This window comes from Cornus florida, unplaced genomic scaffold (assembly GCF_030987335.1).
Source record: "Cornus florida cultivar Cherokee Brave unplaced genomic scaffold, ASM3098733v1 CherokeeBrave_3.0.0_Hap2_Chr07, whole genome shotgun sequence".
Taxonomy (NCBI): Eukaryota; Viridiplantae; Streptophyta; class Magnoliopsida; order Cornales; family Cornaceae; genus Cornus; species Cornus florida.
The window spans coordinates 1,909,392-1,926,939 of NW_026775577.1; the positions used below are offsets into that span (position 1 = coordinate 1,909,392).

At 33.7% G+C, this 17,548-nt stretch overlaps 2 protein-coding genes across 2 annotated transcripts; one reads left to right on the plus strand and one right to left on the minus strand.

Annotated features, from left to right (window-relative positions):
• The first annotated feature begins 760 nt into the window (after positions 1 to 760).
• Positions 761 to 5,116, plus strand: LOC132315703 (very-long-chain 3-oxoacyl-CoA reductase 1-like). Its single transcript, XM_059814063.1, has 3 exons — positions 761 to 1,719; positions 2,730 to 2,799; positions 4,557 to 5,116. Exons 1-3 carry the CDS (start codon positions 1,082 to 1,084, stop codon positions 4,809 to 4,811), a joined length of 963 nt encoding a protein of 320 aa, XP_059670046.1. The 5' UTR covers positions 761 to 1,081; the 3' UTR covers positions 4,812 to 5,116.
• A 1,123-nt stretch (positions 5,117 to 6,239) lies between these two features.
• On the minus strand, positions 6,240 to 12,745 carry LOC132315701 (uncharacterized membrane protein At3g27390-like). Its single transcript, XM_059814059.1, has 10 exons — positions 12,198 to 12,745; positions 10,771 to 10,879; positions 10,478 to 10,670; positions 10,225 to 10,361; positions 8,462 to 8,750; positions 7,908 to 8,014; positions 7,693 to 7,831; positions 7,312 to 7,510; positions 6,959 to 7,202; positions 6,240 to 6,846 (listed from the first exon to the last, which is right to left on the minus strand). The coding sequence occupies exons 1-10, from the start codon at positions 12,289 to 12,291 to the stop codon at positions 6,618 to 6,620; spliced, it is 1,740 nt and encodes a 579-aa protein (XP_059670042.1). The 5' UTR covers positions 12,292 to 12,745; the 3' UTR covers positions 6,240 to 6,617.
• Between the last annotated feature and the right edge of the window lie 4,803 nt (positions 12,746 to 17,548).

A 17,548-nucleotide genomic window follows, 5' to 3' on the forward strand; every position in this document is an offset into this window, starting at 1 on the left:
ATAGTCAAACTATTCTTTGCTTCCTTCCCTTTCCTCCTAAATATTGAAACTTGGTTTGAAAGAATTGGTACACTGAGGTTCTAGAACAAGTAAAATTTATGTGAATAATTAATGAGTAATACTGCGATGCATAAATTCTGAATCAATTTATTTTGGTGACTACAGTAAAGAGTTTTTAACAATGACTTTTGTATAGTTGTCAATAAGATAGGTTCTCTTTTCTTTTAAAATATTCCATTTGTTACATCAATCAATTATAAAAGTGATATGGACTTGAACCATTTTTATAATTATACTTGAAATTGAAAAAGACTTAGACTTAAATCACACAAAGATGGAGGAGAGTAAGTATTGGGACCTGAAATGTGAAATCGCAAAATTTAAATTATAGGGTATGAATCAATGCGCCTGTGGCCGAACGGTATCAATCCTCTACTTCTCAAATGAGTATGAACATGAGCAATACTGTGCTGAGTCATACTTATTTAAAAAAAAGATAAAGTGCAAAAAACTTGTGTTTAAAAAATTCCCCCACATTTCTCAAATTGAGCAAAATTTGGATAATTCTTCAATTTGAAGACTAACTAAAATGCCCATAAGACAAATAAATTTTTTTAAAAGTAAGATAATAAAAAATAATTTTAAAAATAAATAATAAACAAATTTTTTATCAAAAAGGGAAAAATTTATTTATCAATCAAAAGACAGTTTTATTTTATTTATTTATTTTTGTGATTTAAGACCCCTAACCCCCAAATATTCAGCTCATCTACCACAACCAACTGATTAGCACAGATAAGGAGTCCAAGTTCCCAATCCAAACACTTCTCACATGTACTTCTATTGAATGCTCAACGGTTTCCTCCTAACTATCATGATATCACCTTTCTTCAATTTCATCGCCTATTGTGTTCTCTTTTTCTTATTTTAGTCCATCAATAACTACTAACCCTACCCACCCACATGCAATCAATTGACAATTCGTTTCTGGGTTTTCTTATTTAATGCCACAAATCAAAAACCAATTTCTCAGATTCATCTCTTTTATCCCATATCAGAAGAACTCGACCACTCTGTATCCATGGAGCACTGTTCCCTAGACCAGCTCAAATCTCAACCTGTCTGGCTTCTTCTGCTTTTGGGTCTTGGATCTATATCTCTATTGAAATGTTTCTCAGCTATTCTGAAATGGGTTTATGTTAATTTCCTCAGACCTGCAAAGAATCTCAAGAAATACGGGTCTTGGGCACTCGTCACCGGACCAACAGACGGTATCGGAAAAGGTTTCGCCTTTCAGTTGGCGCGTAAGGGGCTGAATTTGGTTCTGGTGGGTCGAAACCCTGATAAACTCAAGGAGGTTTCGGAGTCAGTCCAAGCTAAGTATAAGCGAATTCAGATCAAGACTGTGGTGGTTGATTTCTCTGGTGATTTAAACGAAGGGGTTGATCGAATTCGTGAAGCGATTGAGGGTTTAGAAGTTGGGGTTTTGATTAACAATGTGGGTATTTCGTACCCATATGCGAGGTTTTTCCATGAAGTGGATGAGAAGTTGTTGGCTGATTTGATTAAAATCAATGTTGAAGGGACTACAAAAGTGACACAGGCAGTTTTGCCTGGGATGCTCAAGAGAAAGAAAGGTGCCATTGTGAATATTGGTTCTGGTGCTGCCATTGTCATCCCATCTGATCCTCTTTATGCCGTATATGCGGCCACGAAAGCGTAAGCATTCTTCAATTCTGTTCCTTTTTTCATGTAACTTATGGGTGTTTTGCTTTACTTCTTCCATGATTTTGTTTTTACCGTGTTTGGATGTTAAGAAACTGAGTAGAAAAGTAGAGGAAAAGAGATTTGAAGCTTTTGTAGGTTCTGTTTAGTTCTAAAGAAAGCATGAAAGTAAGCTTTGACTAGGTTATTCTATGAGACAAAATTGGCCATTACACTAGTCCTATCTGTTTTGACAAATCAAAACTGTTTGTTAGAATCATGAAGAAATACTTTAAACAATTTGCACATTGGATTGAACTTTGATGCACAAAAACGCCAAGTGGTATGGATCTTACCTTGATATGAGAAAACTTGAAACCTTAATACTTGATGAACAATTGTGGGTTTTTCTCGAGTGCAGAAAATTCAGTCTCCAAAAACACCTCTCAGGCTATATCTTTATCTACAGAAGTCCAAATTTGATTTCATTTGTTCAATTAGAAAGTAGACTCAGAGAGCTTTCCCACATATGGCTCAGAACCTAGATACTTCTGTACTGAGTTCAGCTGGACCTCAAAGTTGACCCAAAAACCGATTCTGCATATTCTAAGTATCATGTATATAAGATCTTCAAACCACTTCCCTTCCTATGGTTGATAGGTACCGAGTGTGGTGTTTACATAGCTTTCTTATCTATTTCGCAAGGCTTCTCAGAAATGAAATGGATATTTAAGTCTCTTGATGATTTACAGATCCGATTTCAACTTACATATAGATTGTATAACATCAGAATGATGGTTTTCATTGCTTGTGTTGAATTCATGCTATCTGTCTTTTGAGATTTCCTAATAAATGTCTGTTTTTTCGTGTTCCCACTCCATTTTATTTTTATATCCCATTGGGAGAATTGGATTCAATATTTCACTTCTGTGTTCGTGAGGGAATGTATTTGTAAAGTATTTCAGTATAAACGGTTTTACTTGAATCTGACTAACGGATTGATAATACTGGTGGGTCAATTTCAGATATATTGATCAGTTCTCCAGATGCCTCTATGTAGAGTACAGGAAGAGCGGTATTGATGTGCAGTGTCAGGTATGCTTGACTTCTATAAGCCCCACTTTGTGGCCTTGCTTCTCCTAGTTCATGCTAGTGTAGACGATATGCCTTTATCACCATTATTTGCATAATTTTTTAGACATCAGAATTTGCTATAGAATATCTGTTCTTTCTCTCTATTTATTGTTGTATCAATTCCTTACCATAAAATTGTACTTGTGAGATTCAAGTCTATATAATTTGGGCACCCAGTCTAATTTTTTCATTTCTTCTAATCTTAATTTGAACTTGAAAGATTTTAATGAATATAAAATTTTAAAAAATTTACTGAATGGACCATGAATATCCCCCATCCACCCACCCCCGAGTGATGGAGTCTGAATATTATTTGAGGGGGCTGGCCTGGAGCAACAATAAGATAAGAATTATCCAGGCTACCAGAAAAGGGGATTTTACCAAAAATTTAGTGGGGGCATTACTAGAATTTTAGCAAAATTCTAGGCATTTAATATAAATAAAAATAAATTAGTGGAGGCAAACGCTCCCCATCAGCCCCATGTAACTCCATCCATTCCCCCGCTGGATGCCCTACCTTTTTTCCACATCTTTTGATTAAGAAGAGCACATGGACCAACAGGCCAATGGCCTAGCGGTACCAAGCTCCTACTTTTCAAAGAGAGGTCAGGGGTTCGAGCCTCAGTGGAGGCATGTGTGTGTGAGTACCCAACTAGAAAAAAAAAAAAAAGAAAAAGAAAAAAGAAAAAAAAAAAAAGAAAAGAGCACATGGGATGCTCTAATATTTGTCTGGATATAATATTTTTCGAGGTGCATGGAGCTTTTGCTTCATTTTTTTAAAGTAGCAGGACAGTGGAGCTTTTCCTGGTCTTCTGACTCTCAAATGCTACTGCATTGGATTTTGGAACACTGTATCAAGTCGTAGCATGGCAGACTTGAAGAGTTCCAACAAAATCATATCGGCACCATCGCTTTTCATGCAAGTTTCTCCAAATCAGGAATTCAGGATATGTCAAGGATATGTGCTTCTTTAAGTGGCTCACAACTAAAAAAAAAAAATGGGAAAAGGTTCCGATTTTGACCATCTAGATGATTGTAAGAAATACCGAAATGTGATCAAACTAATTCCTACCCAATTTTATAAAGCATTATCTAGCATCTTATTGTCTCTAATCACCTAAATGGATGTGTAAATCTCTCAAAATGTGATCAAAATCTGGTGTTTCCAATTATATGTTTTTCAAATTGGTATCAACTACAACCTGCATTCTGCTTCAAACAATTGGAGAATTCATTTTATTATAAGCTTGGAATATAGTATTAGCTTTTAGGTAAACATTTTACTTAATTTTCTTATGAAAACTATGTTTTCATTTTAAAAAGAAAAAATGGCCTATATGGAGCCAGCTTGAAAGGTGCCTTGCCATCGGTACCCCAAATTATTGAATCTTCTTTATGTTACTTTTATTGTGATTAAAAGATATTTCCTTTATTTATTGATTTACTTGTTGGGTAAGTTTTCCTTACTTTGCTTCACTTTATCTGCAACTCTTATCTGCATCAAGGACTGTGCTTCTATAATACTTTACTAACTTTTAACTTCAATGATTTCTAATTGTTGAAAACATAATACTTATACGCGCGTGTGTGTAAAAGACAGACATTTCTTATTTGAGCAGTGTCTGTGAACTTCATGTTCTTAGGCAATCATATGTGTTACATGTCAATATTTGTTTTTGTTTTTCATTTTTATCCTCTTATGGGTTCCTTAAATATAGGTGCCCTTGTACGTGGCAACAAAGATGGCATCAATTAGGAGATCCTCTTTCTTTGTTCCATCAACAGATGGCTATGCTCAAGCTGCAATGCGCTGGATAGGCTATGAACCACGTTGCACGCCTTACTGGCCCCATTCTATTCTTTGGGGTTTAGCATTCTTGGTGCCGGAGTCTGCCATTGATGCTTGGCGCCTGCGGTTCTGCCTTGCAATTCGAAAGAAGGGGCAGCAGAAAGACACTAGAAAGAAGGAATAGACGGCATTCTTCTTCTCTCTATGTAATTTTTACAGCTTTCCCAAATGACACGAGGATGCGAACTAAGTTAGGCAGTTTGGGAGATTATTTGATGCAAGGCTGTCAGCTCATTGATGCTTCAATTTATGTTGTCACACTTCAATTTGTATAAGTGAGAGGAATGCTGAACCTTAAGTTCAAACTAATTGCTTGTCCTCTAATGTTGTTATTTATGGTATGCTCTCCATTTTGAGGATTTTTGGGTGTTTTGATGAACTTTCCAAGTTAAAGGTTTGTAGGTACTCTATAATGTTATTTATTCTCTACTTTCCAAGTTATAGGATTTTTGGGTGCATTAGTGAAAATGCAATGCTATGAAGGGCGCTCTCAGAGTGAGCTCGCACCCTCATCTGTTGAATCAAGTGTATGTGACATACGACACTCGATCTCTCAGATGAAGACACGAGCTCACCGTGAGAGCGCCCCATGACAGTATTTTCCTCCTGAAATGGCCAAGTTGAAGAAGCTACAGGCAGCTTCAAAAACTTAGCGCACATGCACACAGTTTCTGAATCCCAGGCAGAAGACTTTGAAGATGGTCAGCATACCCCACAGAAACTCTCAGTACTTTCACAACATACCCCACAGAAACTCTCAGTACTTTCACAACATAGCCCACATAAGTTCCTTGTCCGCAAATTCCTGTCTCCGTCATTTTCTAAATCTAGACAGCCATAGGTTAGGCTCCAAATGTGTGCGTATATATATATATATATATAATTTTTTATTGTGCTTAGTCTTGAGACTTCTCAACATCTACTACCGTAATAATGGATTACCACGGATGTTACACAAACATAAGATTTCAAAAGCAAATCTTTGTTCAATTGAGTGAAGCAAATGTAAAGATTACATTTTTAATATCCTCTCAGCTTGTTTCGTCTGTCCCGCAGCTTTGGCATTTACGCAGAGTCTAAATTTTCAGATATCATAAAGTCAAGATGAAATTACCGAGAGAGAAGATAGAACATAAAAAGCTATTACTTAAATTTCTCAAATTCTTTCCCATGACACCGCAACAACTTTCAAATTACAATAATTACCTAACTCAACAACTTTACATTGCATGTTGTATGTATATTTGGCAAAAAATTTCACACCCCCACTTTGCTCTTTTGAAGATTCAAACCTTCTACCATCCACTTTGAGAGATAAAAGAAATACCACCAAGTCACATGGCTCTTGCTATTGCATGTTACATTACCGGCACAGAAACAATGTAATATATTTATTATATATTGCGGACATCTGTGATCCCAGTGATCCTGATTCCTCACACATATGCAAATTAAATAAAACTGAAAACTGTCACCCTCATGCTAAATCTATCAAAGATTTAGGATGTCAGTGGATATACCTAAATATCTCTATAAAGATAAGACAGTATACTTGTCAAAATAAATATATAAATAAATGTAAATGAAAACATATTCCATTTAATCACAGTGGCTTTTCCAACAGATGTTCATCAGACATCTAATTTGTAGTTTCTAAGTTAAAAACTAGGATGCTAAAAGTTCAAATACACTGACTTCAGTGATTCTTTGGGAATTCAAGTCCTTTAAGGAGAGGTATGCATGAAAAACTTCTACTACAAACTAATCCTCTTGAATTAGGAAAGAGGATCTGTCCATAGTTGAGTGTGTCTTTTGGCAAATTGAAATGAAACACAATAGTGTGGAATTTTGTGTATGAACAAAGTTTACAATTAATATGAAAAAGGATACAAAATCAAAGATGGAACAGAGGTTACATGCAACATTTGTATCATGCGATTTCCACATCTCTTTCGATAACTGGTTGAGACTCTCGATTCGCCCCTGGGTAGTTTGTCTTGCTTTTAAAAGATTTCTGGCTAAATATCCGGACAATGGCATTGCTCGGTTTGCTGCCACCATTTTTCTTAGCAAGATCTTCAGATATGGTTCTGATGCTATAATCAAAACGACGCCTAAATGTTGGATACCTTGAGATAGATTTGGTGATCCCTTGAAGCCTTCATGGAAAATAGAGAAAAAAATACAGTAACAAGGAACTACAACTTCAATAGAATTACAATATATTATTTAACAAAATTCAAACCCTAACTGAAAATTTTGAATCAATACCTTCGAGCTAGCGCATCAAGTTCGGCTCGTTTAAGCTCAGATTCAGGTGGTGAGCCAATATTTGGTTTTTTCAGCCTCTCAGGAACACCACTCAACAGCACTAATTTTCCTAGGTAGTTCTCTTCAGTCTCAGAGAGGTTTTCAGCTTTAATCTGGTCTTTGATGATCAGGAGTGGATGAAGAAACCAATCAAAGAATGTATCTTTGGGTCTGTTTGTACTAGTTATCTCAGTGACGTTGTCACCTGCACCGATGAAAACAAGTATTTATGGTCAAATCTTTGAAAGCTGCCTATTATGTCAGGACGAGGAAAAGAAACAACGCTAAACGGGAAATGCATTTCTTTTACTTACTTAACAATAAACCAGCAGAGTTGGCATGTGCAGAACGTAAAAGCATTTGGAGGAGACAATAAGCTGGTAAACCTATACTTATCACCCTGCCACTATCTTTACTAGATTTAGCATCTTCAATGTCTTTAAGTGTTATTAGTCCTTCAGAAGCCATAATTTCCCCTTGGCGTTGACACTCCTTAAATAAGCTATCAATTAACTACAGCAGTCGTGAATTAAGTTGAAATTAGCCCTAAAATCCAAAATAAATGTAAGATTATATAATAATAATAATAATTAATTAACTAAACTGATTTGTCCATCATTAGCATGCACTAGATGCAGAATTTCATTACTAAAAGATTCATTCCTCTAACATGCAAATGGAGTGCTAACAAATACCTCAAGTGGCTTCAACTCGACCAAAGGAGTCTTGAGTGAAGCTGTTCGAGAAGGTGGATTTCGGAAAGAGTCCGGCCTTGAGAAAGATGCTGCACGAGAGTTGCCTCGTGATAGCTCAGCCTTCTTTCGGTATCGAGGCCTGGATGTATGTTGCGTAACAATTTTAGTTTATAAAAGAAGAAACAACCATCAGAAAATTGAATATTGATTACAACCTAGGGAAGCAGGTCCAATCTGGCATGTCAAGAATATCATTGCTGTACTCATCATAAATGGATAATGAAGCAATGATATAGCAAAGTCCCAACCATAACGAGGATTCCTGTAACCCAAAGCCAAAAACAACAATTTTAAGAATAGCTTGCAATTCATGTACATAAATGTTAACATAGTTCTCAGCATTTGGCGTTGAAAGAAATTTCATTATCATACATATATATAAACTATTCCTTGGGGTGTTTGTAAACCACACAATAAAAAAAATTATGAAAATTTGTTCAAGAGAATTTGACCACACACAAATTTATCATTGATCATGAAATCATAACAAATGGAGGCATGACCAAAAAATAGCTTAAAAGGTTAAGATATTTCTGTATACTCGTTTACAGATGGTAGTCCATTAAAAGCACAAATTTATCATTTATCATGAAATCATAACATAAAATGGAGCCATGACCAAAAAATAAGTTAAAAGGTTAAGATATTTCTGAATACTCGTTTACATATGGTAGTCCATTAAAAACTATGAAAGAAGGGGCAGTGTAACCTGATAAACAACCACTGCTGCATAAGCACCTAAGAAGATGCTTGATACCATGGAGCCTAATACAGCCCCAACAACAGCCAGTGGCCAGAGTAAGATAGCAAGACCTGCAAATGGTACACATATTGTCTCCAAGAAAGGGCCTTCCCGACCTATGCAGTCATGAAACAAACGGTGCCATCCCTTGAACAGCATATAAGGGCTCTTGTAAAGGGCAACAAGTGAAATGACCAGCATGTCAACCATGAAACCAAGCACACCAGCTATAAGAGCCCCAGGAAGATAAAGTACTCTGCAAGACAATTTGTGAAAAGGTTCTGTCAAACAAATGAACTATATCACTATGAGGAACAGTCACCAATGTAAACCATTTTTTAAAGTAATTGTAGAGGTTATATGTATTATTTCATATCCACAAAACATTGTAAGCTTTCACTTCTAACAACTGGCTGAACTTCAGCATTAGGTTAATAATTTAGACAGGCATAACAACTACAGGAATACGGATACGGAAAGGGTTTAGACTCCCACTTAGATTATAAATCAATCATCAAAGAACTTAAAATGAAAACACATAATTCATTTTGATTGCTGAACAGCGGGAAGACCACAGGCCATGCATGCTGCAGCATGATTATAGTTACGGTAGCTGCATGGTTCATGGGTAGCCTGCAGTAGATTGTCAGTGCGATGGTACAACCACCACCACCAAGCCTTTTTCCAATTACTTGGGGTCGGCTACATGAATCCCTTGTTTCCATTACACTCTATTTAAGGTCATAGTCGCAGTCAAGCCACATAGTATCATATCTTTCTTAACTAATTCTACCCATGTTAACTTTGGTCTTCCTCTTCCCCTAGTATTACCCTCAACGTGGACTATGACACTTTTCGTAACCAGCGCACTTAAAGGTCTTCTTTGCACATGTCCAAACCATCTTAACCGATTTTCTCCCGTTTTATCTCAATTGGTGCTACTCCAACAATCTCCGAATGTGATCATTTCTAATTTTGACATTTCTAGTCTTACCACACATCCATCTCAACATTAGCTTTTCTACCATACTCACGTTATGCAAATGTTGTTTCCTAGCTACCCAACATTTGGTACCATAAAGTATGGCTGGTCTAGTAGCTGTTGTATAGAGTTCCCCTTTCAATCGTAAGGGGATACGCCTATCACACAATATACTAGATGCACTCCACCATTTAACCCATCCTGCCTTGATTCTATGATTAACGGCATCTACAATGTTTCCCTCGTTATGAATAATTGGGCGACTAACAAAAATATTCACTTTTTTGTCAGTGTCATGGTAATTATAGAATTTATTATTTTAGAACTGGTTAGTTAATAAACCACTGGGTGATTTTCTCAGCCTTCTGAAAATAAGTAATGAGCCAGCACGTGGTGACAATGAATTTCAACCTAATTGGGAAGTCAAAAGGGCACTTGCTGAAGTTAAGCCTTTAAAGTATGATAGCATAAAACTGGTCTACCTTTGTCCCAGTGGTCTTGGGTCTGAATTCCCAGGCTCTAGATCAAGATTTCGAGACTGGTAGAGAAGAGTTGAAAGGAAAAGTATGATAGCATAAATGTTCCGCATACAGGCCTGAAGGAGAACTATGATTATTGATGCCTATGTGTTCACCATACAAGAGTTTTATATGAGAATGAAGGTTTCTATTCACAGTTTCATTGGCCAAAAGAAAAATTAGTATGTGCTAAAACAAGAGGCAATCCATAATCAAACCCAACAACCAACCTTATCTCATAATATTTTCCCTCTGGAGGCCCTGGACGCTGTAGATCATCCATAACTGAGAAGTAGGAATGATAACACACATCCAAAAAATCCCTGACAAAAGTAAAGCTCCATTTCACAGTGTCCCAAGTTCCATCCTGACAGTAGTGAAAAAGAAATTCTTCTAAGAAAATAAGAAGAAAAGGCAACATAAGACAAAATGAGGGACAGAGAGATAATAAATGATGTTGAAATTTAAGATGTTTAAACATACATAAATACAGTGGAAAAAATCATTAGTCCTCCCTTCACCAACAGCTTTAAAAGTGGCAAACACTGGAGCAAGAAGGCCATATGCTGCACCACCAATAATACTCCCAACAATACCAAAAATTGGCCACAAAATCAAGAGAACAGAAATGCCTAAACAGAGTACAAGCTTCAAAACTGGCCCTATTTGTTTAGCTCTGCCATTAAAAAATGCAAAAGGAATCAGTGCAGGATACATGATACATGATACAATGAGGCTAAGCAAGGATATTAGAAGTGAGATATAAAAGAACTAACCCCAGAATCCGATAATATGTCCAGAAACAGTGAGCTGGCCAAAGACCTATAATAATTGCGGAATTTCCAATTGTGATGATAAGGCATATCAATGGGCAGAAAATGATACCTGCAAGGTTATTACATTAACCTCGAGTTACAATCATCACTCAGCAAAGAAAATCTAAATCATCTTTCCTCCTACGGTGACACATAAATAAATCATATAGCAAGACATATTTTTAACTACTGTAAAGTCCGTAATACACATCCTGTTCCTTAAACTGCAAAATTCAATCCTTTGATCCTTACTGTTATTATTTTTATTCTTATTTCTTTTCAAGAAAAAGAGTGAGGGTTTGTAATTTACCATTAAATTTGTTAACGCCATCACAAATTAATTGCCCAATTAGGAAAATAAGCATAATGGCAATCATGTTGACAAAATCAATAAGAAGACAAAATGTCCAGACAGCCTCAAATCCCACACTTACTACAGACTAATATACAACCGAAGGCGTTCAAACCCAAAAACCAAATTTCATTTTGAATCATTCCTGCGCATAAAAATGACAACTTTCCTCCGAAAGACCTACAAAGACCATCCATGTTTGAAGCATAGTTAATTTATTTTTTATAACACTTGCTCAAAAGCTGTCGATTGAAGGGCCAAATTTATTCCAAATCGAGAAAATGAAAAGTGTTTCTTACGATTACTTCTTTCTTTTCAGGAAATAGGAGAGGAGGTTTGTAATTTACTGTTAAATTTGTTAATGCATCACAAATTAAATGCACAGTTAGGAAAATCAGAATATAATCATGCTGAGAAAAACAATAAGAAGACAAAAGTTTCTAGGCAACCTCAAATCCCACACATACTACAAACTAATATAAAACTAAAGGACTTCAAACCCAAAAAACCCAAATTTCATTTTGGCTAATAATAGTTATTGGATACATGAAGAAAAACTGGAAAAACATGAACTTTTTTTTTTTTTTTGGTTCCTCTCAATCGTACCATTCCTCAGCATAAAAATGATAGCTTTGCTCCCAAACACTTGCAAAGACCATCCATGTTAGAAGCATAGTTAAATAATTTGATAACGCTTACACATAAACTGTCGATTGAAAGGCCAAATTTATTCAAGAGATGAATATGTATAGCCGAAAATCTATATAGCCAAATTAAGTGGAGAAAAAAAAAAAAGAGTGACAATACCAAACACGAACAGAGACCATCCGCGTTTGAAGCATAGTTAAATTATTTGATAAAATTGATTAAAAAATTGTAAATTGAAAGGCCAAATTTATTCAAAACGAGAAAATGTATAAATATCTATAGCATAAAATCTATATACCCAAATTGAGTAAAAGAAGGTTACAATTACCAGAACAAGAAGGAAGAAGAAAAACAACACAAAAAAGGAAAAAAAAAAATTGTCACTGACCTTTTATGCAACCTAAAATAAGGAGACCAATGAAGTAAGGCAAGAAGCAAATAAAGTTCCACAGAGAAGCCAAGAATCCACTTGGAGGCTCCATAGGTCTCCTCAGTCCTCATCCACCAAACAAACCCAGATCTATTAAATCACTTCAAACCCATCTCAGAACCACATCAAATCTCCGCAATCCAATCCGAGAACCCGAAAAAAATTATGAACTTTTTCCATCTCAAACCCTCTTCTGGTACCAAAAAGCGATAAATAAAATAAAATAAAATAAAATAAACACAGATGAACACAGGCGGGTCTTTTACGTTTTCCGAAAAGAAAATTTTGTGTGTGTTCAAATGTTGAATGAACTCAATTTTGTGTGTATTCAAATGTTGCGAAGCACAAGAATTTGAAATCTTCTTCTGGGGTTGTGGATAATTTACAGACGATTGAGAAACCGTTGAGGGGTATCAGATTGAATCGAGTTGGAGGATAGAACAGTTCGCCACAGAGGTTTTTAGAAGCAAAGAATACTTGAGCCAGTTACACTCACACATGGTGTGTATTGTAATAAATATATATATATATATATATATATATAATATATATAGATATATATATCTGTATTTATGGTTATAATAATGATTATATAAATCGACTTGAAATTAAAGCAAGGCTACAGGATTGTGTTCCATTCCAAGTTTCCAAGCTGTTAGTTGTAACATGCAAAATATATATATATATATATATATATATATATATATATATATATATTCTAAGAAGCACAAATACGAGACTTTAAATTCTAAATTAATAGAATATAAATACGACACGAACACGACTAATAATTAATTTGTAAATCTTATGCTAAAATTACATAATATAAAAAGTATATCTTATATAATATTTGATATTATTATTTCATTTTATCATTTTGGTTATGTTTTTATTCCTAAAGTTGTATGTTTTGCAATACTACGTATTATTTTCAAGACTGTTATGTATTTATTTTATATAAGATGAAAGATGTTTTAGTCTATTGACTAAGGGTTTGTTTGATTATACATTAAGTTTATGGCATCTTGTTATAATTCAAAACTTTAAAATAAGACAAGTGTTTTGTTATAGAATGTTTTAAATTGTAATAAAAAACAGGATTAGTAACTTCTATTTGTTGTAAGAATTTTTAAAAGAAATATATAAAAACATATTTGATAAAAAAAAAAAAAGTGATGGAAGTTTAAAAAATATAATAATTAGTTTAAAAATGTCATTTAAGAGTTTTTAAAAATATATATATATATTATTTTTCATGACTATAATACCAAACGCTACAGCGTGAAAATATATAAAAATATCAAATTGGTGTTTCGATTTTTTGCCACTATTCAAGAAAAGTTTTGACATTGTGTAAAACAAAATTATTTTTACCAAACAAGTTTTTTTCACTATTCACTATTACAATACTTTACAAAAACAAAAACATCAAAAACAAAATACATATCAAATAGGGCAAGTGTATAAATTATATAAAATATGTTCGAGATATATCAATCAATTATATAAAATGTGTGGGTTAAGTGTCCAAAATAATAAAATTTATTTTTAAATAGTAGACAAGATCATGAAATGTTGGATAATTGTTAAGAAGTACTGATAAAGTTTTAGTGTGGAATACCAATACAATACTTTATAGAAGTGTCTTTTCTTTATAATATTTATTACAAAGAGACTAAGAATGTATTCCTTTGTATGAAAATAGAGTATTGGAATTGAAATTGATGAAATTTAACAAAATTTTGAATCAATTTTTTGAATTATTTTTTTATCAAATTTTGCAAATTCTAATTCTCATATTTCAATTCAACCCAGCACACAAAGTATAATTAAATATAAATATAATTACTACATTTAGATCAGTAATGTCGGATTGGCTCTCTACGGTAAAGCGACAAGTCAATGCCTAAAATATATATAAAATTTCAGATGTATTATGTTATACAAAATATATATATATATATATATATATATATATATATATATATATATATATATTACAAGAACCTTCTTACATTGAGCTGGCATTCAGAACTTTTGATTGAACGTGCAACATAATATCAGACTCGAGCACCCACAACATGACACTGCTATGCTCATATGTGTGTGTGTGTATATATATAATATTTGGAGTGCCACATGGCGTACATCTGTAAGCTCATTGAGAGAGTGTCTATTCATAATCGCTCGAGCGAAGCTTTTCGGGACTATCCCGTGACTCATGTCAAAATATAGCACTGATAATTGTTGATAAATTAAGTACTGAGTTTAATTTTAAGTGTTATACTGTAGTTTTTAATTCATAATTAAAATATAATTTTTTTTAATATTAGTGAAATCTCTATCACTTAAAATTTTATTTTATTTTAAATGACACTTACTGTTTTAGTGATATTTAAATTGTATAATTAAACGCGTTTAATTGGATAAATGCTTAATCCGTTTAGCATTAAGCACTTATAAGGATTCTTGAATATATGTCAATATTACAAATGACAATACAAGATATAATAGAATATCAACTAAAAGTTCTTTTCTTTCATGTCCTCGGACTTATATAATTATAGTCTCAAACCATTTACATGAGTCTCAAAGACCTTTGAGATTTCGCTTAGGGTAGCCATCATGAGCCTACAAGCTTTAATAGGGGCATTCTGGTTCGAGGACAGGTATGATTACATTAAATACACATCTTTTCAAAGTCGGCGGTCTCTAGAATTCATTAATATTATTATTAGTGTTGCAATTGAGATATGTAATATCATTAATGATACTAGACTCGAGCCCAAACCAAGAGACGTTGAATGTGCCACGTGGCTCCATGGGTTAGATCCCCTACAACACTAAATTGAGTTATGAAAATCCTATATAAAAATCTGATATTTGTTTTGAAATGGAAAGATGAATGAGACAGGTTTGGGGTTGCTTATATGCTTTTTATAATATCTAATCTAGGATTTAAGATAATCTAGCGTAGCGTGTTTGCTTTCTGTACAAGTGAAGTCACAAATCAATACAATTTAACATATTCCAGGAGTAGATATATATGTGTGTGTGTGTGTGTGTGTGTAAATTATATAAAGTGATTAAGCAACAAGTTTGTTAGTTGAAATTATGTTTTAAAAAAAAAAAATAGAAGTTTGTTATTTGAAAATTACCTAACAATTAGGTCTGAGTGGTTAAGTTTGTTACTTAAACAATTGTCCAAGTTAGATTTAGCATATTCAAGAAGTTAATATATACGTATAAATGACATAGCAAATGATTAGCCAACAAGTTACTTAACAATTAGGTCTGTATGGTTAATAGTTTTTTAACAGAAAAAAGAAAACCTTTTAAATGATAATATTACTAAAATTATGCGTGGGAAGTACTAAATCAGGTCTCTAATTTCATTTTCATAACATTATTTAGATTTTTCCAAACACAACATATATCTTTAAATAGTTAAACAAATTACACATAATTACACCATTAATCAATTATTACTTTAACTTTCTTTAAAATTTGGTCCATGTGTTCAAATACACCCTTAATGCTTTCTTTCCAACAAATATGTTGACCAAATTTTATAAAATAAAAAATTTATCCTTTCATTAGATAAAATGCAATATACTATATTATTATAATATAAGGACATACAGACTTTTCATAATTAAAATTACTTTGCCACCACTGATGAATGGATTTAGAAAACATGTAACTGTAATTTAACCAATATCTTTTAACTACAGAACTTCAAAAAATATATAATAATAATAAATAAATAATCATGTAGTGCCAAAAAGAAAGTGCATGTATACAAATTCTATTGTGGGGTTAAAAACTATACTTTAGTCTACCTTAGTCTATAGTTATTAGTTAATTAGAAGACCCTTCTAGACCAACCGCTTTATGTGGCCCTGTCCATCTTTGGCATAATATATATGTTTGGTTTTTTACTCAGATATTTAGGAGAAAGACATGATCACCATTTTTGTAAATTTGAATAAAAAATTAGACAAGGGTGGTCCATGAATGATTAGGAATATTCTTAATCCCAACAAGCGAAAAAGATAAAAGTATAATTTCAAGAAACAACTCATTTCTATTAAGATTGGTTGTAAACCAATGGTGGGAAAGCTATCAAAAAAAGCCTATAAAGGAGGTATATCTTGGAAGATATATCATCGTAAATACTTCTCACACCCTTTTTGTTTGCTGTGGAAGAAAAGAAAATGACATTTTTGCTACTGACTTGATGCAAAATTCTGAACTGTCACCTACCCTTCCAAACCTTGTGCGGTCTAAAACTTGTTCTGCCACCGAATATTTTTTTTTTTTTGCAAAGAAAAATAATATTTAAGTCGATAAGTTAGGTCTAAATCACTAAGTGACCCCTAGATATGTTTTAGATAGGACCCATGTTTATCACTTAAAACATATCTAAGGGGGATAAAAGCCTAGGAGGTTTGAATTATCGAGTTGCATTGTTCTTGCAAGGTTGTCTGAGTTTGTCTAAAAGTTGTCTGAGTCACACCCCATTTACTGATCCCAGCAGCAGCCAATATATTGGGAATCCATTATCCAGAAGTCAAACAATTCGGTTGGGATGGGATATCAGGCATGTGTGTGCGTGTGTGTTTTGATAATATGGTGCTATCAGGTATATGAATCACTTTTCCATTGAGCCATTGCACTGGTGATTTGGTGGCATTATTATATTCTTAAACTAGCTTGTGCATGAGGGTGTTTTTTCACACCACACAAGTCAATTCCTCATGAATGCTTTGAGAAATTGCCTACCACTTGAGGTGTTCTACTTTGATGCCCAAAGTTGAAAATAATTTCTGCATGAGCCTTCAAACACATTACCTAAGTTCAGTTCTAGTGTGCATTAGATGGTATTTGAACTCCAATTTTTTATTTGGGTAAGCAAGCAAGATGATATTAATGATGAAGAAACTATTACAAGATCAAGCAGGAATAACTCCATAATACAAAGTAAAACCAGAGCATTTCAATAAAATCTAAGCAAACACCTAAAGAAGAGAGAACAGAATAAGTGAATCTAGAGAATGCCAATGGCTTTGTTCAAAAAAGAAACAAGAAAACCCTTAAATCTATTCATTTTTAGACTCCATTTTTAATACTCTAATATAATCAGTAGAGAGGAGTGCTAGATTAAGAAAAAAACATTGCTAGGTTATCTATTTGCATTTGGAAAAACAGTTTGACAACCACTTGTTCCTAATGAATGAAATAAATGATGTGACTTGAGGTAGAGAAACAAACATAATAGAGTGCAACTGAACAAGTTGATTAAAAAC